Source organism: Pteronotus mesoamericanus, unplaced genomic scaffold (genome assembly GCF_021234165.1).
Source record: "Pteronotus mesoamericanus isolate MK-2021 breed Mesoamerican mustached bat unplaced genomic scaffold, CSHL_Meso_final contig_32, whole genome shotgun sequence".
NCBI classification, from domain to species: Eukaryota; Metazoa; Chordata; class Mammalia; order Chiroptera; family Mormoopidae; genus Pteronotus; species Pteronotus mesoamericanus.
Window position 1 is genome coordinate 377,644 of NW_026555134.1, and position 27,274 is coordinate 404,917.

Here is a 27,274-nt window from a genome sequence, read left to right on the forward strand (position 1 = left end):
CTAAATATTTATTTTCCATTAGAAGATCCTACAAAGATATTTCAGGTTCACACTGTAGTTATAACTGTCCCAGACCTGAAATCTTTTCTTTCTCCAAAGAGCCCTGGTTTTGTTTTGTTGTTTTTTTAGAATGGTATCTTATCAGAAACCAAGATCTGGATGAACGATAGGTATTCTCATTACTACTAGGCCATCAGAGTTGGCCAGCCTTGCAAAAAATATAAATGTATATTATCCTATTCATACACACACATCTCTTCCTGTCTGCCTATCTATCCCTTAATCCATCTATCAAAAAGCCTAAATTCATACCAATACCTCTGATTCCAATCCAGCACTACAGTGCTCATTCTAGCCCTCTTTCTTGCCTAGTTGTAATATTTTTCTTTGACAGTGAAAAACTGGCTCTCATTATCTACATTATATTTACTAAGTTGCTGAATCCCATTATACATGTAGTTTCATAATTGTTAACCCTTTCATTATGAGAAACACATTTTTGAACTAGAGTACAGGATTTCTGGACAGTTCTTTTGGCAGATAGCCTTATAGCATCTTGTCAAAATACAGTTTTCTAAAGTAAATTTGGGTTCCAAGTCTCCATCCCAAACCAGTAGGATGTGATTATGTTCTTCATTTGTAAACAGTTAGGTTAATTTGGTATAGTCTGTGTTCCATTTTGCATTCCCTCTACTGCCTGGTGGATTTTTTAACCTACACCAATATCCACTCCTTGTGGTGTACAATTCTGTAGGTTTTGACAAACGCATAGGGTTGTATATCCATCAACAGTCATGATTGCATATGATACACACATGAACCTCAATACAATCGTGATAAACAGTTCCTTCACCTCAGGTTCCTTTGTGCTGTCACTTTGTATAGTAGACACCCTCCTCTCTTACTCCTCACCCCAGGAAACCACTGATTTGTTATCTTTCCCTGAAGTTTTAGCATTTTCTAGAATATTATGTAACAGAATCATATAATAAATGGTTTTTGGTCTCTGGCTTCCTTATCAAAATGAATCTATTTTAAATTGAGGTATAAGTTACATACAATTCAATGTACAGATATTAAGTGTGTAGTTCAACATATTTTGATGCATATACTTATGTAAGCTACACTCTTTTCAAAATATAGAACATTCTCCTCTCCCCCACAACTTGCTCCTGCCTCACTTCTTCCCCTACAACCTGAGCTTAGCTGGAACCACTGTTCTCATATTTTTCCCTATCACAGATTACTTTAAAACAAAGACTTTATTTATTTCCAGAGAGAGGGGAAGGGAGACAGGAAGAGAAACACCAATGTGAGAGGGAAACATTGATCAGCTGCCCCTTCAGCTGCACATCCTGAAGAGGGACCAAACCCATAACTCAGGCATGTGCCCTGACTGGGGATCGAACAGGAGACCTTTTGCTTTGTGGGATGATGCCCGGCCGAGCCACACCAGTCAGGGCCTATCACAGATTGCTCTTTGCCTGTCCTTGATATTCATACAAATAGAATCATGCAATATTTACTCCTTTGTATCTAATTTTGTTTGGTATAATCCTACAATAAATTTATGCAATTCATGATAAAAAATGAAATATGTTCCTATATACCAGGAAGTCTCATAAATGCTTTACATAGTTTAACTTACTAAACTCTCAATACTAGTCTATCAAATAGGCACTCTCATTGTTCCCATTTTACAGATGAAGAAATATTGGCACAAAACGTTTGTACTTGCCTGGGGTAACTGGGAGTCTAGTCTCTCTCCAGAGTGACTATTCTTAATCCCCATGCTTTAGAGCACTGCTTCCGTAGCAGGCAATTTGCAGCGAAAGATCTACAGTGATGAGTCAAACAGTCTGCCTTCACGGTGTTTACATCCTAGTGGTTTGGGATGGAAACGATTAGTCAAACAAATTAATAAAGAGAGTTGGTCATATAGCAAGTGCTATTGAGAAAAATAATCCCCTGTAAAATGTGGTAAGAAATGTGGGAATTGGAAACATTCATTTATTTAGCAATGGGAAAGCCTCTCAGAGCAGAAAACATTTGAGCAGAGACCCAAGTGAACTGTGAGAGTGATCCACGTGGCTCTGTGGGGAGTATCAGTCCAGGCAGTGGAGAGAGCCTGATGCAGAGCAGTGCTGGGGCAGTAACTACAGCAAGACCAGTGTGAGTACAGTGGAGGAAGGAAGTAGGAGCGTTGGCATGAGGTCAGCAATCTGGCAGACCCTGACTGGGGTCTTCTGGGGGATGGTAAGAACTTCCCATAATACTCTCAGTGCAATGACATATACTAAATCAGAAGAATCCATGTTCATGGGACTAGGGAGCAGGAAAACCAAAAAGGGATACTGTGTATTTGGTGACTGGAAGAAGAGCAAGGAAGAGGTGAGGTGAAGGGCCCATTATTGAAATCTGACAACCTGGTAGACAGAGAACTGCTCTACAAAGGCTGAGAAAAGGTCAAGAGTAGCTTCCAGATGCCAGTTCTCCTGCAGGGATATGGACAGCACATGACCTCGCTCTGCTCCATCCCTCTAACCTTCTACCTGGGCTTCCCGCTGACCAACGTAATAGGCCCCAATGGGCCTATTAAAGTAGTCTATACAGGTTAACCTCTCTAGTCACAGAGCAAGGTGGAAAAGAGTGGATCTGGAAGAAGAGACAACACTCAACGCTGTCTACTCCCCTTCAGCTTCTTGACATCAACTCTGGTCCTTCATGCAGTGGTAAGTTCATGTTCTCATATAAGACACAAAGGAAGCCCATCAGCTGTGTTATTTTAGGGTAATATCAATTTGACCATACTCACACTAGAAACCTGAAACTTTTAGTATACCAGTTTGTTTTGTTTTTTAACATAATATAGAGGGAGGAAGGGCGGGCCATGGGATATGTGGGAAAAAATTAACAATTAATTAAAAATGTAGCTGCCTCTGTACCCGCTTCTTTGCCTGGTCTGGCAGCCTTCCATCACAATTCATATCACGCTCCCCGTTGTCTCTGCCAGATCCTCATCAGAATGAGGTTCATTACCTGATAGTGTGAGTTTAGGTCTGAGGGAGGTTTTCGCTTGATGGACTTTATTGAGGAGCATCTCTAAAGGAGAGAACCAGGATTGGGATGAGTAAGTGATTGCATTATAGTAAGTTAAAAACAGAGTATATTTGATTCCATGGGGAGCTCTGGAGCTGGGGTGGCTCTTCAAGAGTGTCTTAAATTGATGCAACGGTTGGGTCTTTGTACCCCTCACATGAACCAGTCATTGGAAGGGCTGCTGGGAATTGGCTATAATCTTAGGTGTGGCACTTTCCTTTGGCCCAAGGGAAGTCCCAGAGGATGGCAGCATGAGCTATTAGCAGCCAACACTTCCGGTAGCTGGGGCAGTGAATGACTTAGCCCTGACAAAACAATCTGAGAAATATACCACTGTCTTCATTATAATCTGCCACTTATATCGCTCAGATGCACTTGCTTTTTAATATAAGTGAACACCGCATTATGGTTGGTCTTGTTGCCTAGAGGAACTTACAAGAGTAGGATCATTGGGACAAATTGACAGCTCTTGCCAGCAGCTGTCAATGCTGTCAATGCTGCAATTGATACCGCATCACATTCACCTACTATCCCATTTTAGATTCCCTTTATGCTTGGCTAGCACCTCAGCTGTTCTTGGTGGCTTACTAAGAGGTACAATCCAAAAACACTTGGTCACCATCTGAAATGATCTGAGGATACAGCTGCTATACTTTCTTATCAACCAAATCCCTGTGGGGATGATATCAAGAGACACCCAATGAATTGCCCGAGCGCCAAATGTTTTGTCTGTCTTCAACATGTAACTGAAGTCCCAAACCCTCTGGGGGGCACGATTAGTTACACATGGCAGAAGACATGGTGACTTCTTTGCTTTTGTGCTTGTCTCACAGCAGTTGTAAAGTTCAGTGGGACTCTTAATTTATCTGCTTGTGGAAGTGTTCACCCTCTGGAAACCAGGATCTTTAGATTAACTATTTTTTAATTAATTTTTTTTACCCTCACCCCAGGATACTCACCCAGAACAAGCATCGGACCAGAGATCGTTTACACTTGGACTGGGAATAATACATGCCCAGACCAGGGATCAAACCTGCAACCCAGGCATGCACCTCAACTGGGTATCAACCCACACTCTTTGGCCATGGGATGACACCAACTGAGCAACACTGGCCAGGGTGGATAATTATTAGTATTTTTTTAATGCTTTCTTCCCAAAAGCCCCATGACTCATCTTACATGAAGGGGGCAACCATTTTAGACTACAGATAGGAATAGCAATACTTTGGCAGCACTCAGTATAGTACAATAGCTGATGGAATTTACAGGCAGGGGTATAAAATTTCCACTCAGATGGTCTACAAGAGTAGATTCCAAGAAGCAAAAGGAATAAACGTTTCTGGACATCTTCCATTAGCTCCAAGGGATCCACTTTCTCTATCTTGCTGTACGAAGGAAGGTTAGTCAAGATAAATGACATCAGTGGGCTTTCTTACCTACGGCCTCTGGTTGGGTTTGGTCAATGGAGAGCCTAGGCATTAAATCAAAAGAATAAAAGAAAAGTCTTGCTCTGGCTATTTCTTGCATAACACGGGGCTGGGTACTACTCCTGACCTCCTCTTAGGTCCTGGAAAGCACCCTTTGTCTCCAGATTACAATATATTGTTCCTTCCCCTTGCCCCTTCAGGCTTAGGGGTATTGATAGAGCCCTGCCCTTACAAACTACTGTGTACCAGCCCACCTTTTGCAGTTTTTTCTCTATCCTATCTACAACACTGTGAATAGCCCCTTTATGAAAACTCTACTCAAACTGTCCTAGTCTGAGTATGTCTCTTGTTTCCTGCTGGGACTCTGACTGATATGCCAACACACTGAAAGTATAAGGAAAACTTGACTCATAAAACCCAGTAAGATAAGAATCTACCAAGTCTGATCACATTACCTCCTACCAATCTTTCAACAACCCCCACTTGTCCTAGTCCATTCACACTGGCCTCTGTGTGGTTGGCCTTTCCATGTCAACACTGCTCTTGCCACACAAATTCACATGACTCTCCGTCCCAACTCATTAAAATCTCTGTTCAAGTGCCCCTTAACTAAGAGGCTTTACTTTTTAATTCTATATAAAATGGCAAGATCCGAAGCTCCCTTAACTATCTTACAGTGCTTTGGTTTCTCATATAACAGTTACAATAACAATGCTACTATATTTTCTTGATTTTCGTATAATCTGTCTTTCTCCCACTAGGATGTAAGTGTTTCAATGGCAAACTTGAATTTCATTCATCGTTACAGACACCAGTGCCTCTAACAGTTTGGCATATAGAATATATTCAATAAAGAGGCTAGTGGTGCTCTAGCTGGTGTGGCTCAGTGGATTGAGTGTCAGCCTGCGAACCAAGGGGTCACTGGTTCAATTCCCAGGGTCGGGCACATGCCTGGGTTGCAGGCCGGGTTCCCAGCAGGGGGCGCACAAAATTAACCACACATCGATGTTTCCCTCTATTCCCCTCTCTAAAAATAAATAAATAAAATCTTAAAAAACAAAACTTCAGAAAAGGAACAGAAATTAAAAAAAAAAAGAGGCTAGTGGGTAAGTGCACAGACTGTCTGGGTTCAGATCTGAGCACTACCACTTGTTAGCCAATGAATTCAGGCAAGTATCATAAGTGTATCATACCAGTTTTCTTGTATGTAAATGGGGATATTCCAGTACATACTTTGGAAGCTTATACTGAATACTCACTAAGTTGACACTCATAAGGCATTCAGGAGAGTGTCTAGTATATGGAAGGAGCTATATAAAAGCTTGATCATTTATTAATACATTGAAATACCTAGCTATTTGCCCTGGCCAGGTAGCTCAGTTGGCTAAAACATCATCCTGAAATACCTGGCTATCAAAATATGGACCTACATAAAAAGAAACAATTCACAAGAAAATAATCCTGTTGCTTATAGTACAATATAAACAAAAATGACAGAATTACAAAAATAAATGTTAATTTATAACCAAAAAAGACTTGAATACACACCTATCACTAAATATAAATAAGTTTGAGGAAAAAAACTCTGAATGTGTATACTACATCAAAAAACAATTAACTTGAGTTAATGGGTGTATATATAATTTATATTTAAAATTTATAGAATGCATAATGTTTTCAAACAAACACAGCACATTTATAAAATCTAAACAACAGGTTTACAGGTTAGATGTTGAATTCATCTGGACATTAGCACACCACCTCCTCAAAAATAAACCCCCCAAATCACTTTGGGCCCAATCACTCAGAGGTTACTTTTAATCACATATGAAGCCTAGGAGTAAGCAATCCAGAGTTGATACAGCTGAAGAAGCTTATGGGGAGCCCAAATAATTGTGATTTCTTAATTTTTTGTCCTCATAATTAAAATACAGCACTTCCAATTCCCGGTCTTGAGGCCACTTTCAAGGGAAAAATTAGTTAAGATGAAAGAATATGGGTAAGGCGAGTAAGCCAGATGAGGTTCCCCCCTGTGACTTCTATCTACTTCTTACAGCCAGCATGGCAGGTCAACACATCTCTGGGCTTCAGTGAGGCTTTACCTAGTGAGTATTTTCAATATTGTTTGACAACTTGAACAAAGTATTTTTTTCCTTTAAGTGAATAAGTAGGGGAGGATGGGCATTGGGGAAGAAGCTAAAAGTAACTGCCATACTACGATATAAAGATAAAAATGAATCGACATCACAAAGTCCACTTACTTGACAAAAATACCATTAAAAGTGTATAATACATATAATGTATGTTTCATTATGATAAACCAAATCACTCAGCAGATATTCAGAAGAACATCTGTAATATATTGATACTTTAAAAAGAGTAAATGATAAAAAACATACTACATACCAAACTATGGAACATAACTTCAGGTTTATTTAGGGTATAGCTATAAACATACATGTTTATACTAAAACAAAACAACTGAAAATTAATGAGCTAATGGACCAACCTAAGGATTAGATACTGTTAAAGGTAATACCACACTCACAAGGTTTACATATTCCATTCCCAGTTGAAATTATTTAGTGGCTACTCGGTGCAGAAGTGAGGCTGAGGCATTGCTGTACTGATTACGTTCCTAGGGTCTCCCTCTAGTGTGAGCTCTCACAGGTCAACAAAGACAGGCATCACAGAAAAATCTTCCAAAATTAATACACTGACAGGTTTGCATCCAGGGAGAATTTCATGTTTTTCCTAATGTAAAAGCTATTAATAGAGGCGTTCCCTCAATCTTTATATTCATAGACTTCTTTGAAGTGAGTTCTCAGTTTCCTAAGAATGGGAAAAATGAAAGACTTTCTAGTACTGATGACATTTAATAGGTTTTCCTCTCCAGGATAAATCCTTACATCTCTCAAAAATTGAGAGGACGTTAAGCTTTTTCCATCACATTCAGAATAGCTCACCAACTTTTGCTGAGTAATACAAAATGTTTGTGCTATAGGGTTTTTACATTCCTTGTATGTTTGCCTGCAGTGGTTTACCATGTGTGTTCTAAGGGATGAGTGTTCCTCAAGTTTTCCGCATCCTGATACTTACAAGGTTTTACCCTTAGTGTGAATTGTACATGACTCTGCAGAGGTATCACTTAAGGCCTTCCTATAACCACCACATTCCTCGGGATTTTGCCCAGCACGTTTTGCACACATTAAGGTGATTTTAAGCTGAAAGCTGGTAAGGACTGCACTCATGAGGTTTTTCTCCAGAGTGAATTAACATAAGAGTTACTAAATGATACTTCATATCAAATAGATTGAAAGGCTGAAGGCCTTTCTTCATTGATTTCACGGCAAGCTTCTCAGATGGTTCCCAGTGACCTCTCTCTCATGCTACACATTCCTGTATAGTCTCCTTCCACAGTGTATCAGGACTGGTCTGTATGTTCAACACAATATGGAAGTAATACTATATCCTTCCAAGGCTAGGCCCTAAAAGACAACATGGCTTCAGCATTACCTCTCCTTTAGATAAAATGCTCTGGAGGGAACCTGCCGCTATATCATAAAGATACTTAGATACTATGGAGAGTTCTATATGGTAAGGAAATGAAGGTTCCTTGCCAACATCCAGCACTAATTTTCCAGGCATGTGAGCAAGGCATTTTGGAAACAAGCTCTTCAGCAGTAAAAATGCAGATAATTGTAGCCCCTGCTGACAACCTTGACTGAGCCTTCATGAGAGATCCTGAGCCAGAACTACAAAATTAAGCCATTTATGAACTTCTGACCTACAGAAATTGTGAGATAATAAATGTCTGTTGTTTGAAGCCACTATCTTTTGGAGGAAAATTTGTTAGGAGGCAACAGATAACTCATACACCTAGAATGAGTTACCCCAAGCTGTCTGAGGGATGAATGCTTTCCCAGTTATTGTATTCAAATCCACCTATTATGTATTCTCTTATGCACAGAAAGGTAAGAGTTAGTGGTGAAAGATTTTCCACAATGATTACATTCATAGGGTTTTTCTCCAGTGTGAGTTCTCACATGTTTCTTAACAGCTGAGAGATTATTAAAAGCTTTCCCACAGTTACTGCATTCATAGGGCTTCTCCCCAGTATGAATTCTCCTGTGCACAGTAAGAGAAAAGCTACTGCTGAAGGATTTGCCACACTGATTACACATGTAGGGTTTTTCTCCAGTATGAGTTCTCATGTGCTGTGTCAGGTATGAGCTCTTCCTAAAGGTTTTCCCACAATCATGGCACTCGTAAGGTTTCTCCCCCGTATGGATACTATTGTGCCCAGTAAGGGAGGACCTCGTGCTGAAGGCCTTTCCACACTGATTACATTCATGATGATTCTCTCTCGTATGAATTCTCTTGTGGCTTTTGAGGTTACAACTAGTACGGAAAACATGAAAACACTGGTTACATTCATAAGGTTTTTCTCCAGTATGAATTCTTACATGCAGTCTCAAGGATGAAGGATCATTGAAGGCTTTCCCGCAGTCATTGCATTCATAGGGTTTCTCCCCATTATGTATTCTCTTGTGAATGGTAAGATAAGATCTACTGCTGAAGGATTTTCCACATTGATTACAGTCATAGGGTTTTTCTCCAGTATGAATTCTCTTGTGCTGAGTAAGGTTAGATTTTGTGCTGAAAACTTTAAAACACTGATTACATTCATTGAGTTTCACTCCACCATGATTTCTTTCCTGTTGATAAAGAGATGAATAATAACTATAATTTATAGTATTTTTAATATTCCGTGTTGTCATATAAATTCTCTTGCCAGGAATTATAGTACATAATTATAATTGACATTTTCACTATTTTTAGTGCTTGTACATGACTTCTGCCCAGTTTGAGCTCTTAGAAATTCAAAACAATACATGCTGTGCCACAAGTCCTTATACTCACAGAGCATTTTTTTATTAATTTAGGACCACTTTATCATTCAACAGACAATATCTTAGTCACATTTAAGGAAATATTTACTTGTGGAAACTCAGTGAAAAAGTTTGGAGCTAACATAATTTTCTCCAAGTTCACAAATTTTTCACAGCATCTCTCCAGAGACACTATTGTCTCCTTTGTAAATGATACTTTCTTTTAATGACTCTCCTTTTTATTTTTTGGTTTTTCTAATTTTTAGAATTCTCCTACTGTGAACAACCAAGAATCACACACATTAGTCTTACCGCTTTTACACCACCAGAACGTTTTTTTCTAAAAACATGCTTCTTAGGAGTTAACCATTTGGCTTTAAGTATAGTCTCCAAATCTGTAACAGATTGAAAAGAAATTTAAATTGATCAAGCAAAGAAATAGTAAAGTACATTCAGGAATAAAGCTAGACTCAGAGGGATTAGGGTTTTTGAGGAGGTCTGCAGTGAAAGGGATATGTGTATGCCAAAAGGATTCTAGAATGATTAAGATTTATCAGAGATTTACAAAAGAAGGAATTATCAGGGATGCAAAGTATAAAGAAATGGGACAAAAAGCTCATATGAGACTTATGTTTAAAAAAAGAGATGTCTTTTTTTTTTTTTGACTTCTGGGTCTAAAGTAAAGTATGAGATGTTGAACAGAAAGTTAAAAGGAAAAAAAACAAAGTTCACAAGAAAGGAAGCTCATACCAAATGTTCTTGGCCACCTCCATCAGAAAAAAAGGACATTTTACAAAATTCTGTGATATTTCTTAGTGTAATAATCCCATATCCCAAATCACTGGCCATAGCTTTCCTCACAAGGACTCATAGCCCTCTGGTGCTCACCTGAACAAATGTCTGGGAGAATTCCTCTCCCCTCTGTCATCACTTTGTCTTCTTGCTCCAACTGAGAGATTAGGCTGAGTTTATCAACATGATACCCTAATCATGAAGAAAAGACATGTTGAAGGGGGACTGTGCAGGTGACAAGCAACTCCATGAAACTGAAGCCAACAATTCTAAAGATGGCCAAGTGTGACTTTTGAAGCAGTGACTAATTATACCTAAATTCTAATGAATATTATAACGCTCAAGGAACAAAAATACAAGCACCCTCACTCAATATCCAGGTGACAGGGTATATTGTTGACCCTGGGATGAGGGGTTTAGGGGTGTTGACCACCTGCACATTCAAAAACCTACATTTAATTTGACTCCCCTCAAACTTTAGTTGTCCTTTGGTATCCATGGGAGAATGGGTCAAAGATCCCCTGTGGATACAAAAATCCACAGATGCTCAAGTCCTTTATATAAAATGGCATGGGACAATGTATACAGTTAGCCCCCTACATTCACAAATTCCCAACCCATGGATTGAAAATACTGTTTTTATCTGGGGTTGGCTGAATCTTCAGATATGAAACCTAGGATATGATGGGCCAACTGTATATTTATTGGAAAAAATCAACGTATAAGTGGGTCCACATAGTTCAAACCTATGTTATTCAAGGATTAATTTAGTCCCAAATCCCATGCCAAAGTTTAAGTACACACTTCAGAAGCTCTAAAGCTTTTAACCATGGAGACATAAAGACAGGGTAAGAAACAGATATACTCATAGGGAAGGTATTAGTCAGAAAGCTCTGCAAGGGTGGAGAACATGCCTGTCTCATTGATCACTATACTCCTAAACCTAGCACAGACCCAGGAACATAGAAGTGCTTAAGAAAGACTTGTGAGAAGTAATGACATTGAAAATGAGGAATATTAAACTCCAAAAGCCCATCCTGCTATAAAAACTGTGAATAAACTGGTGAAAACTCTCAGAATAAACTTTATTAGAACTCTGGAAACTTGTCAAAAGATTACAGCAACCAGGAAAATGCTTAATCAAGGGGAAAAAAACCCAACACTTTAACTGACACTTTAACTGATCCTTGAATTATCCTCTATTCCCTGCTTTGGCTGTGATCTTGAAGACATGCTACATTCCTAGTACTGGAGGGAGCAGAATGGACCATTACCTCAAGGAACTGTGATTGTTTTGACTTTTTTGAAGGTTTGGTTCAAAGGGCTTGATTTCATTTACCTAATCCTAAACTCTACAAGAGCTGAGCAGACGCCCAGTGGGTATGTGCTAAACACATTTAAAGGCAAATATACCGGCCACCACCACCTGGAGCAAGGGAAAACAGTAGAAGAAAACAAAAGGCTAACCAAAAACTTGGAAGGAAAAGTGTGGAATAAGATATTTTGGGGAATTTTTGAAAAGCTCACTCATATTCCTTTTGTGGATGGTAAAGGGGTGCTATAATACGTCATAAATTCCTAACTGGGCAGGTCATGGTGGTTAGTCATACAACACAATTTCTTTCTTTTTTTAAAGATTTTATTTATTTTTAGAGAGGGGAAGAGAGGGAGAAAGAGAAGGAGAGAAACATCTGTATGTGGTTGCATTTCGCACGCCCCCTGCTGGGGACCTGGCCCACAATCCAGGCCTGTGCCCTGACTGGGAACCGAAACAACAGCATTTTGGTTTGCAGTCTGGCACTCAGTCAGCTGAGCCACACCAGCCAGCACATATAATTTCTTTAGTGAACCATTTATCACGCAAGTCCTGCCCACTGGTCTTCAACATATTAAGTTAACACATTTTTGAAATGCCAGAAGTAATACCCCTTGAAGGCACAACCATCCTCAAGAGGACACAATCTTAACTATCCTGTAATTAGATCCATACTTTGCTTTTTCCCACCTTTCTGCAGTCTTCCTTGCGTTCCCTCCTTAATTTCAAATACATAAAAGAAACCACAAAACCATCATTCTCTGGAGCACTGGAGATCTTGATTACTGGCAATTGTCATCAGTTTTGCTTAAATAAACTCTTATAAAATTTCTTTATAGGTTTTGGACTTTTTTCATATTGACACTTTTAACCTAGTAACGTCATACACTCCCAAGTTTGGGCACATACTCAGAAAAGACCTGAAAAGGCACTAAGTCTTTAACTTTGGTTGAACTTTAGGCTCTCTATAAGCAGGATGTGAAGGCTAGGGCAGAGTGTAAGCCCCCTTTATATATTCAGAACCCATTTCCAGATACTAAGAGTACTAAGAGTTTTTTGTTTGCTTGCTTGTTTGTTTCTGTTACAGGCATTCAAGGAGATCTCTTAACATAGCAGTCTTCAGTGGCCACGTACAACAAATTAAAAAATTATTAAATTAGTTCAGAAATATCACTAAACATACACACAACACCAACTACAACAAGCAACAACAAACCCTAGGGAATGGAAAAATACTATTCTAGAAATGCCATATTATAGTATTCCAAATGTCCAGTTTTCAGTAAATGAAATTATGAAGCAGGCAAAGAGACAAATTTATGGCCCATTATAGGAAAAGCAAAATTAGAAACAGCCCCTAAAGAAACCTAAATATTAAACTTACTAGAAAAAGAATTTAAGCTATTTCAAATATGGTTAAAGATCTAAAGGAAATCATTTACAAAAAACTAAAGGAAACAGTAAGTACACATTTTGATCAAGTAGAAAACATGTTAGAGATAGAAATTATTTAAAAAAAAATATGTAGATATTTGGCAGTTGAAAAGTACAATAACACAAGTGAAAAATTCCACAAGAGGAGTTCAACCGCAGATCTGAGTAGGCAGAATAAAGAATTAATGACCATGAGATACGAAAATTTATATCACATAGTCTGAAAAATAGAAAGAAAAAAAGAATGAAAATAATATGAACAGAGCCTGAGGGACCTGTGGGATACCATCAAACAGTCCAATATACACATAGTGGAGGTTCCTTAATTAGAGAATGAAGTTAAAAAATATATATTTTTTTGAAGAAATAATGGCTAAAAACAACTAAATTTGATGAAAAACACAAATGTACACAACCAAGAAGCTTAACAATCCCCAAAGGAGTTAAACTGAAAGAGACAGAGATCACTAGTATATCTACCCTACAAGAAATGCTAATAGAAAACTTTCAGGCTGAAATAAAAGGACAATGGATATTAATTCAAATTCACAAAAAGAAATAAAGGACACTGATAAAGGTAAATATAAATGTCAATAACAATTGTTTATTTTTTTTGTTGCCTGTAACTCTTTTTTCCTATATGACTTAAAAGAAAAATGCCAAAACCAACAATTATAAATCTGTTTATGGTCACACAATGTATAAAGATGCAATGGGTCATGAAGCAATATTTAGCAGGGTGTGAGGCACACAGCGGTATATCTATCTAGGAACAAAATTTTTGTATGCTACTGAACAAAGCTGGTATTAAATCAAAATAGATTATTATAAATAAAATATTATTTTAATCCCTGGGACAGCCACTAAAAAATAACTCAAAAAATGAACAAATGTCACCTCAATAAATACAATTTTTAAAAAACCTAAAAAACCCAAAATATGAGAAGGGAATTAAAATGGACCACTAGAAAATATAGAACACAAAAGTAAATAATAATGGAGGAAATGAAATCAAATAACAAAATGGCATATATAGGTCCTTCTTTGTCAATAATTACGTAAATGTAAAAAAGGCAGATTTTGTCAGAGAAGATAGAAAAATACACTATAATCAATTATATACTATCTTTAAAAGACTCATCTTATATCTAAAGATATTGATTGAAAATCAAGTGCTGGGAAAAGATATCCCATGAAAACAGCAGCCAAAAGAGAGATTGTGTAGCTATATTAATTTCAGCAAAATAGACTTCAAGGCAAAAATTGTTATAAGACACAATGAAAGATATTAATAATAAAAAACAAGACAGGGATGTCCACTTTAACCACTGTTATTCAACATAGTACTGGAAATCCTAGCCATAGCAATCAGATAAGAAATAAAAGGCATCCATATTGTAAAGGAAGAGTAAAGCCGTCATCAATTGCAGATGACATAATATTGTATATAGAGAACCCTAGTGATTCCACCAAAAAACTACTAGAACTGGTAAATGAATTCACTAGCAGCAGGATACAAAATAAATATCCAGAAATCAGCTGCATTTTTATATTCCAATAATGGACATTCAGAAAGGGAAACTAAGGAAACTGTCATTTACAATTGCATCAAAAAACAATACCTAGGAATAAATTAACCAGGGAGGCAAAAGACCTGTACCAAGAAAATTGTAAGACACTAAAGAAAGAAACTGAAGAAGATATAAATAAATGGAAGTATACACTGTGCTCATGGATAGAAAAAATGGTTAAAATGTCCATGCTACCTAAAGCAATCCATAGATTCAACACAATTCCTATCAAAATACCAATGGCATATTTCACAAGAACTACAACAAATAATCCAAGAATTTATACGGAACCACAAAATACCCTAACTAGTCACAGCAATCTTGAGAAAGAAGAACAAAGTTAGAGGTACCATGCTACTTGATATCAAACTATATTAAAGGCTATCTAGTAATCAAAACAGCATGGTACTGACATAAAAACAGATACATAGACAAATGAAATAGAATAAATAGAATGAAATAGAACAAATGAAATAGAATAGAAACAGAAATATGCCCACGCCTATATGGTCAATTAATATTTGGCAAAGGAGACAAGAATATACAATGAGGTAAAGACAGTCTATTCAATAATGGGTGTTGGAAAAATTGGACAAATACATACAAAAAAAATGAAACTAGACTACCTTCTTATACCATATACAGGAAGAAACTCAAAATGGACTAAAGACTTAAATGTAAGCCAAGAAACCATAAAAATTTTAGGAGAAAACACAGGCAGTAAAATCTCAGACATTTCTCACAGCAGTATTTTTTCTGATATACCTCCTCTGGTAAAGGAAACAAAAGAAAAATAAACAAATGAGACTACATCAAACTAAAAAGCTTTTGCACAGCAAAGGAAACCATCAACAGGTGAAGACAACCCACTGAATGGGAGAACACCTTCACTAATGATACATCTGGTAAGGGGTTGATACCCAAAATTCATAAACAACCTATACAACCCAACACCAAAACCTCCCAAACAATCCAGTTAAAACATGGGCAAAGGACCTAAATAGAATTCTCTTCTTAGGACATACAGATGGCCAAAAGACATGTGAAAAGATGCTCAACATCATGAGTCATCAGAGAATGCAAATTAAAACCACAATGAGATATCTCCTTATACCTGTCAGAATGGCTATAGTCAATAAATCAACAAATAAATGTTAGCGGGGATGTGGAGAAAAGGGAACCCTGTGCACTTAGTGGGAATGCAAACTGATGCAGCTCCTATGGACAACAGTATGGAGATTCCTCAAAAAACTAAAACTAGATATACCAAACAACCCAGAAATTCCATGTCTGGGTAGTTATCCAAAGAAAACAAAAACACGAATTTGAAAAGATATACGCACCCTTATGTTTATTACAGCATTGTTTACAATAGCCAAGATATGGAAGCAACCTCTGTGTCCATCAACAGATGAATGAATAACAAAGATGAGGAATATATGTACAATGCAATATTATGCAACAATAAAAAAGAGTGAAGTCTTGCCATTTGTGACAACATGGATGGATCTAGAAGGTATTACGCTAAATTAAATAAATCAGACAGAGAAAGACAAATACTGTATGGTTACAGTTATATGTGGAATCTACAAAAACAAAACAAAGGAACAAACAAAACAAAATAAAAATAGACTCACAGAAACAGAGATCAGAGGGATGGTTACCAGAAGGGGGGATGGGGGATGGGTGAAAAAGGGCAATATAGTCAATAATATTGTGATAGGTTTGCATGGTGACAGATGATTACTAGAATTATTGGGTGATCACACTGTAAGCTATAGAAATGTCGATCATTATATTGTACACCTGAAATTAATATAACCAATATAATACTGTATACTAACTATACTTAACTTTAAAAAATTAAATTAAAAAAAGAAAATGGAAAGACACCACAAAATGGGAGCAATTATTTGCAAATCATATTTTGAATAAAGGTATAATATTCAGAATATATAATTAACTTTTATAACCCAAGAACAAAAAGATAAATAACCAAATTAAAAAATGGGCAAAGGACTTAAACAGACATTTCTCCAAAGAAGATACACAAATAGTCAACAAGTACAAAGTAAAATGCTTAAGGTTTGTCATGACAAAAATGCAAACCAAAACAATGAGATACCACTTCATACCCACAAGAATGGCTATACTCAAAAAAACAAATGTTGGGGGAGCTGTGGAGGAATCTGAACCCTCCCTCATGCAACAGTGAAGATGCTGGGCAAAACAGTTTGGCCGTTTCTGAAAAAGCTAAACAGTAATTTATGACCTAGCATTCCATTCCTAGATATACACCCAAGAGAACTAAAAGTATAGGTTTAAATAAAACTTACATACAAAAATGCATACCAGCATTATTTATAATAGCCTGTACATGGAAACAACCCAAATGTTTATCAACCATTGAATGGGTAAGCAACAAGTGGTATATTCATAAAATGAAATATTATTCAATCATAAAAAAGAATAAAGAACTAAGATACAAGCTATAACACAGCTAAACCTTTCTACATTATACTGCCTGAAATAAGTCAACCACAAAAGATCATATATTTTATGATCCAATAATATGAACTGTTCTAAATAGGCAAATTCTGAGACAGAAAGCAAATCAGCGGTTGCCAGCAGCTGGGAGGGAGTGGGGAATATAATGGGTCTTGACCACTTAATGGCGCTGACAATGATCTCAAATTAGGTAGTGCTGATGGTTGCACAACACTGTGAATACCTCAAAGCTGCTGAGTTGTACCCTTTGAAATGGTTAAGATAGTAAATTTTATGTTATATGAATGTTACTTCAATTTCAAAAAAAAAAAAAAAAAAAAAGAAGGAAAGACTTGTTACCTGAGGCATTAAATAAATGCAGGAATGATGTCAGGCTTACCAAGCGACGCCAGGTTCCTGCAGTTCTCCAGCATCACATCTCTGTACAGTGTTTTTTGAGAAGGGTCCAGCAATGCCCACTCTTCCTGGGTAAACTCTACAGACACATCCTCAAAGGTCACCATGTCCTAAAACCATCAAAAACATTAAAGCTTAGCCAAGGACCACCTCCACTGAGGCAATATAGGACAAGGGCCAAGGACGACAAGAGTGGGGACAGGAAATCCAAAGCAGAGGGTGTACTTTGTACATGAGAGTTCTGGGCTCAACTCTCATTTGCTTCTGGGTTCAGCCCTCAATCTCAAGGGCTGGGCATAGGCCTGGGACATTGCAGAAATCAGGAAATACTTGGTGAGTGTATAAATGATTTCCTAATGGCCACTGTCAATTGCTTGAGTTTAGAAAACAGTGATGTCTTTCCTTAGTGATAAAAACTATCAGCAAACATATGTAGACAGTGACCCCGCAGGAAACCTTGCAATGTAGTAAATATTGACATCTACTGACCTTGTTTGGGCAGCTCCTCGACCCTCCGTCAGATGCCCAGAGATCCTGGGATGCCCAAAGACCTGGTTTGGCTGTGAGGCTCCAGGTCATGGAAAGATAACAAGTTCACCTTTTGGCCAAAAAAAAGTAATGATTTGGAAAAAGAAAAATCTGACTCACCGGTAACCAGCCTGTCAGGAAGCCATTAACAAATCCTTCCTCCTCTGTGGAGCCTTTTTGTGGAGATGGTGGGTACAGGGGAGACTGGACTGAAGAAGAAATGAGTCATGAATGAGTCACGAGAGTCCAGCGCTCAGATTCCCCTCCTCCCTGACAGTAAACATCCCCCAAAACACACGCCCACAACCCACCCTTTCACTCAGAAACCAGAGCAGAGCCCTTTCTCGTTAGGGCCAGAAAACAAATGATCACTTGAGGAAGAGATCATTCCCATTTCACAGATGAGGAAACAAATATGAGGGACATCACTGTTATTCCAGCAAGTTGTGAAAAAAATTAGAGGTAAAATTAAAAAAAATCTGCATATTTACTATTCAGCTGACATTTCCCCAGACACTCAGGCCACTAAAGTCCCAAATACCCAAAACCAAATTAGGTACCAGCGACCTCTGGGCTCCACTTCCACCTCATTTGTTCAGCCCCTCCCCCACCAGCTCTGGTGCAGGGGCTTTTAACCGCTGGACCCCAAGAGCCTCCAGGGCCCACAACTTACCACAAGCGGGGAACAGAACCATGGCCATGATCCTGAGATTCAGACAGTAAATTTTCCTGAGCAACAGGGCAGTTGGGAGAACCAGGGTGCTCCTCCACTTACTCCCACAGTGCTGTCTGGAATAGATGAGAAAACAATAAAGATTCGTAGCCTCCCTCTCCCTCCAGGTTACTGAGGACAACTCTGTCTTAGCCTGCCTATCATGTCCTCCAAAATGCAACGTCTTCGTTACTGGGCCTTTGTTTTGCCTAGCAGGTGATGGACCCAGGGCCGTGGGATGGCAAAACGGGTCTTCTGTCCACCACGGTATGATCAGTATATTACCTCTCCACCCCATTTTAAATCCTTAGCTTCGCTTAGTCTCAAGGCACATTCTTCCCATCCATGTGGTTGTCACAATCACATTCCCAACTCCAATCCCTATTCACCTGAGACTTTGGAGCCTGACTTCCCTTATTCTTTCAACCTCCAGGCCCCCCCGGCTCAGATGATGTCAGACCGCACTGTGCTGAGTTTGCCTCACCCCGCCTTGGCCACATACCTCCCCGGGCACCGCCTCAGGCTTAGTCATCACCCAACACTTTCACTATCCAGAACAACGGTTCAGGAATTTCTCTCTTTGAACAAAATCTCCCAAACTTCTACTTTGTTCAGTCTTTTCTTTCTTTCACCACGTGTTCTTCTACCATGTAAAGAACTGCCCACCTGCTCTCCTACTTTCTTTCTACTTATTAGTCACCTTCTCTCCTCATTTCATGCTCACCCAGCTTGGATTACAACATCCCTCATTTCCACGAATTTCCTTATCCCTCACCCCCACCTACACAGCACTCCAGCAGCGCTCCAACCAGAAGGTTCCAATCATCTGCCTGCTCTGTGGCAGCATCTGGGCAGCTTGCACGAGAGCTGAACTACTGTCTCCTCTAGATACACACGGTCGCCAACATGCAAAGAGCGCTCAGTCCTACAGGACAATCCTGCAAGTCGATGGAGCTTCCTACCCATCAGACATTCTCTAATCTCTTTAAATCTCATACATCCTCACCTTTTCCCCCTATGGTAATCAGGTTCCTATATAAACAATGATTCAAGTCTCCTGATACTCATACCTGCATGTAATTAGGGCTGAGCTGTGTGACTAATAAAATATTGTGGAGGTGATTTCTAAGGCTGGGTCCTAATAGGCACCGCAGCTTCCTCCTGGGTCTTTTGTGCTGCTTGTTCTGGAGGAAGCCATGTTGCAAGGACACTCACGCAGTCCTGTGGAGAGGGCTGCTTGGAGAGGAACTGATGCCTCTCTGTGACAGCCAGCACAAGAGGCCAGCATGTGAGTGCGCCAGGTTGGAAGTGAATCCTTTAGCAGTAGTGAAGCCCTCAGACGCCTGCATCCCAGCTGATATCCAGCTCAGAGGTCATGGAAGTCCCTGCGCCAGAACCTGGAAGTTAAGATGAATTCCTAAACTACAAAAACTGTGAGAGAGGAAATGTGTGTTTTTGTTTTAAGTGACTAAGGTGAGCAGCAATGGATAAGAAATACACCCTCACTTTCAGCAGATGACACTGCATCCTACTTCTCAAAGTGATCATCATGAGAGGAATCTACCTTCCTGTCTTGCCTCCAAAATGACAATCTGAACAAGGTGTCCACCCTCTCTTATGTCACAAATCAGGAGCTGTCTCCCCTCCTCTCTAAGGCCAGACTCTACAGCCTTGTTCTGTGTCCTGTCCCACCTGCCTTTAGGAGCTGCACACTATTGATGGGCCCTTGTTTATGCTTCCCTTCAAGCTCTCCCGCTCTACGGGACTCTTCCTCACATCATCTAAACCTAATGCAGTATTTTAAGTAGTGAAATAAGTCTATCTAATAGCAGTTTTCTTTCCAGTTACGGCCCAATCTCGCCCACTCAGCATCGCCAGTATTTTCACTCTTCCTCATTTCCTTATGTCCCACTCACTCCTCAGCAAAGTATAATTTGTTTCCACCACTGCCAGTTCGGCTGGTAGGAACATCAGTCTCTTATTCACAGAGATGCAGACTGCAACTAAACTGATGCCAGCTCTTATCAGTCAGAGCAACACAGACATGGTGGACCACTTCTTTTATCGGGGAGGCTGTGTGGATATCCACTCTCCTTCACTGCTGGGGTACACTCCTGTGGAAGGAATCTGTCAATGTCATGCAAAATGCAAAAGACATTTACTTCCTCACTGTCAATCGAATGGGTGCATTCAGTATAAGCCCTGACATTTGTTGCTGTTTTTTTCCCTTTTATGGAATGTGAGCACCTGACTGAAGCTTTGATTGCCAAGACAACACCCGTTTTACAGAGGCATCCAGTTGAAAGACAGCTCTCTCTCACAGACACATCTGGCAGCCTCAGGACTGGATAAAGAGGCCAGGCCACCTCCCCCATGGAGGCTCTGTACTTGGCTGACTGCAGTAACTGATCATTTGGACTCCCTGTGCGTTTCCTCTTCCTGCACTTTAAATTCCTGTTTTTATGTTTTAAATTCACCAATGAAGAGTGAACCCATGAAACCTTAGGCCCCTACCCGATAGATACCCCAATAAAAGCAGAACCCCAGGCCCATGCTTTCTCTCTACTTGTGACCTGCCTGTGTGGCTTAAGGCATGTTTTCTAGGTCTTGTAAGCAATAAACCTGTATCTTTTCAGTTTCTTGATGGTTGCTGGTAAAAGGCATCTTGCAATCATAATCAAAACCACAAGGCTGGTCTAGCCACATCAGTTATTAATAGACTGAGGTCAGCACAAAAGAGTAAGAGTATTCACTGCGGCCTTATTCATAATATCAAAGGATTAGAAACAACACAAATGACCATCAATAGGGAATTAGTTCAATGAACTATGGGATACCCAGATCAGGAAGCAATGAGCAGCCAAAACAAAAGAAAAATGATCTCTAGATACTGATAGATTCTTAGCTCCAATAAAGTTAAAAAAAATCAAGGTACCAAGTAGCATACATTGAATATTTCCTTTCTATGAGAAGGAACACCCCCTTTCCCTGTAGTTACAGAATAAAATGTAACTCCATAAAACTAGCTCCTTGAGGTCTGTGTGTGTGTCCTCCCTACACCTAAAAGATGAAGGCAACAGAAGATGTGAATGCGCACAGGCAGGGGAACTTGAGACACTAAGAGTGCCTGTGGGCCAGGTGAAAAAGAATTGTAGGAGTTGCTGACTCCCGGGCTTGTGTGATACCCACTTCAGTGCCGCTGCTTCAAAGATGTCCACGTTTACTCAGAACTGTGACTGTGCTTCCTTACATGGAAAAGAGTTTTTTAGATATGATTAAAGATTTTGAGATGGGGAGATGATCCTGGACTATCCAGGTGGGCCCAGCGTCGTCACAAAGGTCCTTATAAAAGGGAGGCAGGAGGTCAGGGTCAGCAGAGGAAATGTGACGATGAAAGCAGAGGTCAGGGAGTGAGAGACTAGAAGCTGCCACGCTGCTAGCTCTGAGGTCAAAAAGAGGGGCATGAAGACAAGGAATGAACGCAGGAGGCCTCTACAAGAAGGACATAGCAAGGGAATGGATTCTCCCCTAAAGATTCCAGGAGGAAGGCAGCCCTGCCAACCCATCCGGGACTTCTGAACTCCAGAGCCACAGGAAAATAAACCTGCAATGCTTTAAGCCACAAAGTTTATGATAATTTGTTATAGCAGTTACAGGAAACTAACATAGCTTCTCACATCAGGCCCTCCTGAGCTCAGTGTGAGTCCAGCCAACCCACACAACTGTGGCAATTTCCTTACCTGCTGCTGGTGGAGAATGGCTCCTTCCCCCCAGCCAGGGACCCAATTTGCTGTTAAGATTAGTGGACAGTCACTGAGCTGAGGATAGAGAGAAGAGCTGGTGGGATCCAGCCAGCTCATGGAGCCGCATGAGGCAAGGAAGCTGAGAAGGTGCCTGTGATCCTCAGACCCCAAGTACCCCTTCAAGGTCTTCTGGCAGTTAAAGTCTCACATGAGGACAGAAGCGGACTCTGGTTTACAGATTCAGAGACTCCTGTTCCCTCTTGGATACATTGGTGCTGGGAGGGCCACAGAGAAAGGGCCACCCAATACCATTGCTGTCCCACAGAACAGTCAATGATGACAGAAATGTTCTGGAATTCTGCTGTGTTCAATACAGCAGCTGCTAGCCATAGATGGCTACTGAGCACTTGAAATGTGGCCATTAGGACTGAGAAAATGAATTTTTAATGGTAGTTTTCATTGGTTTAATTGAAATGTCTACATGTGGCTGGTGGCCACCATGGTGGATAGAGAAGTCATAGACATTCTTAGGCATGATTTTCTTTAGGATGTGCAGGAGGGGCCTCTGAGAGGCAAAGTGGGATGAAAACCTAGAGCTGGGGGAGGGCGATGCCTGCAGGTTTGCACGGACAGGGGCTAGGAGCATAGTGAGTGTTCTGTGCCATCTGGCAACTGCATGCATGAATGCAACCTTCATTACATTCTCTTAGTTCTAAACTCTAAGGTCTCTTTTTTTCTACTTCTTTCCTCCTCCACAGCAATTATCCAGGCCTAGGGAACAACCATCTTAAACCTAAACTTCTTCCTAACACCTCTTATGGTCCCTCTTAAGTCCTCATTCATAATCCTGAAGCCCATTTCAACCCACGTGGAAAAACCAACAGCTAATAATCCCACATCCTCTTCGGTGCCTGCTCACTGGCCTATGGAGAGAGTCCGGAGCAACGCCTGATCTGGTCCTGTCGGCCCAGCTGCCCAGGTTGGCTCATACTCCTTCCCTATGTTGTTGTCTTGACCTCAGCCACCCATCGTCCCAGTTCATGGAGCACACCAGGCTCTCCTGCTTTTGGGGTTGTTCTTACGCAGTTCTCTCTGCCTCAGCGCTTTCTTAAATGTACTCTCGCACCTTCACTCCAGTCTAGTCCTATGACTGGCTAAATCCAGTCCCGACTTCAGCTCTCAAGCTAAATATCACTCTTTCTCAAGACGGCTGGCTTCTCTTTTCCCTCAGGTTGAGTCCTCTGTGCCAAGCTCCCACATTAATTATGTAATTAATTTTTAGAATGTAAACTCCATGGAGGGAAGACAAGGTCCGTCTGGTTCTTCCTATGCTTTTGGCGCAGGGCCTGGATCACAGAGATGATGAACCATCCTGGTTTGGCTATGACTGCACTTGTTTGAAACCTAAATGCCCTGTATCCTGGCAAATCCCTTAGCACCAAATAAATGAGGACGGCTGGTCACACTATCAATTGCATAACAAGTGAATAGTCCCCTCAAGTGTGTTACAAGAAAGCTAATGAAAAAGACATGTGCGGGAACACACACGCAGGAACACACACACACACACACACACACACACACAGTATTAGTGAAGCCCAACAACTGAATATAAAATTACTTAACCTGCTTCTCTGCAATATGGATCACCAGACTATTATTTCAGAAAAGTTTTAAGAAACAAAGTTAATTTCCAGTAGAAAGCAAGTTGTGGAGGACAGTCTTTGGAAACTGGTGTCCTACCCTTCAAATCTGCAAGTTGTTACTTAATCCTCCAAATGATTTCAAATCTCATTAAGGAAAAAAAAAGCTGCAGGTGATTTTTTCCCCCATCAGATCAACCCTGTTGATCAAACTAAACTATTAGCCAGTTTTTGTCTGATGCATTGCAAAAAACAAGAAAAAAAGAAAAAGGAAAAAATGCATTTGCTCAAAATACATCTGATTGCTGGTCTATTTAAATTTCTGTTATGGGGGTGGCTGGATGGAGGGGAGAGATTGCATAAAAAAAGAGAGGAGGCACTCATGGACTTGGACAACAGTGTGGTCACTGCATGGTGGAGGGAGGGAGATGGGGGAGAGGAGGTGGGGGAGGGTGGAGGAGGCTGAAGACTCCATGGATGGAGACTTCACTCAGGGTAGTGAACACACAATACAGTGCACAGATGATGTGCTGTAAAGTTGTGCACCTGAAACCTGTATAATTTTGTTAATCAGTGTCACCCCAGTAAATTCAATAAAAAGGAAAAAATATAAAGTTCTGTTACTAATATAAATAAGTTCAAATCATTTTTCTTGTCACTGTCCCCACATTTTGAATCTTTGTGGCGTGTTCATAGAGCTTTAGTAGTCAAATTCAACAGGCCCGAGGAATGTTGCTAAGCAGTCCTGCTAGTCTTTAGTTGGATGACCTGCCATACTTCATATACGTGTAAAAAATTACATATTTATATTTACATACAATATCCTAACATTTTAAATATTATGTGAATAAATACATATTTCTACACTGTTGTGTGTTTTATTTACATGCCTCTTTACGGTGTACTTATTTATTTGCATATAACTGTATTTACTGAATTATTTCATAGCCACACACACCTTTACTAAGGTTTCCTTGAATATAATCCATCAAACATAAATAATTTTTCTTAAGATTCTCTCACTCCTAGTGATTCTTTGTGTTTATAATCTGGGCTCAAGATAACCCATTCGCAGTTCTTCTGCACGGTGGAGGCAGCTGGCACCTGTTGTCACAAGTTTGACACAGCCCTCACCTGGTCACAGAGAAATCTTCAATCAGTGAGGAGAGGTGAGCCTTGAGGGTGGTTTCAACTCAGACCTGAGCTCTACTGGTGCTTTTATCGTCTGGGGAGAAAAGAAAAAAATTGCTCTTAAGGTCTTTTATAGGGCGAAATACAGTTGTTGAATGGGAAAGCTATCTCATTCACTTTCCTTTTCCATATTTACTGATTAACTGTAACTGTTGGCTGTGACGATTTTTTTCTGATTCCCATCCAGCCATCTGGCTCTCCAAGTGGGAGAAAGCCGGTTCACGCTGTGTGCAATTGACTTGATCAACTCATTTGGCTGGATAGTTCGTTTTTGGTGACTCCAGACACTTTAAATATGGCTTGTCACTTGGGGGGCCCTGTAAGTGACTCAGCTGACTTGTAAAGAATTTCCACAGTTCATTTAGGGCCTCAGAGATTTTAAGGCCCCAGAGCAGGGTTTCCGAACCTCAGCCATACTGACATTTGGGGCTGGAAAATTCTTTGTTGTGAAGGCTGTGCACTGGAGGTCGTTGAGCAGCAGCCTTGGCCTCCACCTTCTAGATGCCAACAGCCCCCCCCCCCCCGCCCCGCCATTTGTAATAACCCAAACAATGCCACCAGACACAGCTAAAAGTCCCCTGGGGGAAGAAAATCACACCCAGTGAGGGTGGTGATGATCGGGGGAAGGTATGAAGGAGGAACAGCGGCGTCCAGAGGTGGGAGCTAACAGCAGCTTCCGGCCAACCTGAAGGACCAGCCCAGAGGAGGAAACTGGGTCCCGGGAGGGGCGGAGAGTCCCCGGCCGTGATGGAGTGCCCTTAGCCCATGCCCCTCCCTGCACTGCCCCCGGACTACCCGCAGCTCACCTAGTCCTCCCCTCGCACTGCAGCCAAACGTACCACGTGAACGCCGTCCCCCCTAGAGAAGAAAACATACGCGGCACAGCAAGCCTCCCACGACTGCGTCCACGGCGCCTCCCTGGGCTTCTACTTCCGGTCTCGGGCTGGCGGCTCCACACGGAAGTTTCCGGTCACGGGCTGGCCACCGCGGAGAGCGAGAAGACCGGGGTCTAGGGGCTGAGGCGGTGATCAGGGAGAGCGGGGGTCGGAAGAGACCCATGGGCGGTTTGTGAGCGGAGACTAGTTTCTGGCGTCTGGGACTAGGCTCTGGACGACACCAGACACAGATGGCATGGTTGTGGCTCAAGGCCAGTTCTCCGGTGCGGGTTGAGCAGGGACCAGGCTGTGTGTGGCACCAGGCCCAGAGGGCGTGGCCGTGGGCGGAGACCCTGTCTGCCGGCGGTACTGTAGGAGGGACCAGGATGTAGGCGGTACCAGGAGCCCCGGACCCGATTATGGGTGGGGAACAGGATTCGTGGTTAAGACTGCGGGCGGGTACCAGACCTTGGGGGCAGGCTGGAATAGAAGGGCTGGACGGTGGAGAACACCAGTTCCGGGGATGGGGATGAGGCAGGGATGGGGCTGGAATAGAATAGGCGGGCTGGACAGTGGGAAGAAGCCAGCTCTAGGGGCGAGGGGGATGGTGGGGCTTTTCCAGGATCCTTAGGCTGTTCAGGTAACAGAAAGGGAAATGACAAATTTTCCCTCAGTTTCTCCCCCGCCCCCATTCGCACAGTTTCACAAAGGCCTAATAGAATGACAATCACATGTTTAGGATTTTAAGTTTTTGTGCGTATTTTTGTTTTTAATTTCTTTGTAAAAGTGAACCATATTCACATTTCTCTAACAGGGGTGTCCAACCTTTTGGCATCTCTGGGCCACACTGGAAGAAGAAGAGTTGTCTTGGACCACACATTAAATACACAAACACTAATGAAAACTCAGGAGCAAAAAACGGTTATAAGTTTACGATTTTGTCTTGGGCTGCATTCACAGCCATCGTGGGCCACATGGGGCCTGCAGGCCTTGGGTTGGACACCCCTGCACAACTTGCTGTCCCAAATGAATAGAGGGGGATCTAACACTATAGCTGTTCAATTAAAAAATTTTTTTGGTGGAGAGGGACTGCATCATAGATAAACATATAGTAACACTTCAAAAATGGGTACAAAGTTGGTAAAATA

The 27,274-nt window shown here is 40.8% G+C and overlaps 1 protein-coding gene, 1 long non-coding RNA gene and 1 other non-coding gene across 3 annotated transcripts; 1 reads left to right on the top strand and 2 right to left on the bottom strand.

The window, feature by feature from the left end:
• Nucleotides 1-7,075: 7,075 nt before the first annotated feature.
• ZNF558 (zinc finger protein 558) lies at nucleotides 7,076-18,163 on the bottom strand. The gene is made up of 5 exons (XM_054575908.1): nucleotides 18,083-18,163; nucleotides 17,418-17,544; nucleotides 10,307-10,402; nucleotides 9,731-9,813; nucleotides 7,076-9,244 (listed from the first exon to the last, which is right to left on the bottom strand). The coding sequence occupies exons 2-5, from the start codon at nucleotides 17,539-17,541 to the stop codon at nucleotides 8,462-8,464; spliced, it is 1,086 nt and encodes a 361-aa protein (XP_054431883.1). The 5' UTR covers nucleotides 17,542-17,544; nucleotides 18,083-18,163; the 3' UTR covers nucleotides 7,076-8,461.
• Nucleotides 18,164-18,708: 545 nt separating this feature from the next.
• LOC129072435 (uncharacterized) lies at nucleotides 18,709-26,163 on the bottom strand. Its single transcript, XR_008529353.1, has 3 exons — nucleotides 26,058-26,163; nucleotides 25,195-25,285; nucleotides 18,709-18,751 (listed from the first exon to the last, which is right to left on the bottom strand). It is a non-coding gene; the product is annotated as an uncharacterized LOC129072435 (long non-coding RNA).
• Nucleotides 24,227-24,307, top strand: LOC129072612 (small nucleolar SNORD12/SNORD106). The gene has a single exon (XR_008529369.1). It is a non-coding gene; the product is annotated as a small nucleolar SNORD12/SNORD106 (small nucleolar RNA).
• Nucleotides 26,164-27,274: the final 1,111 nt, after the last annotated feature.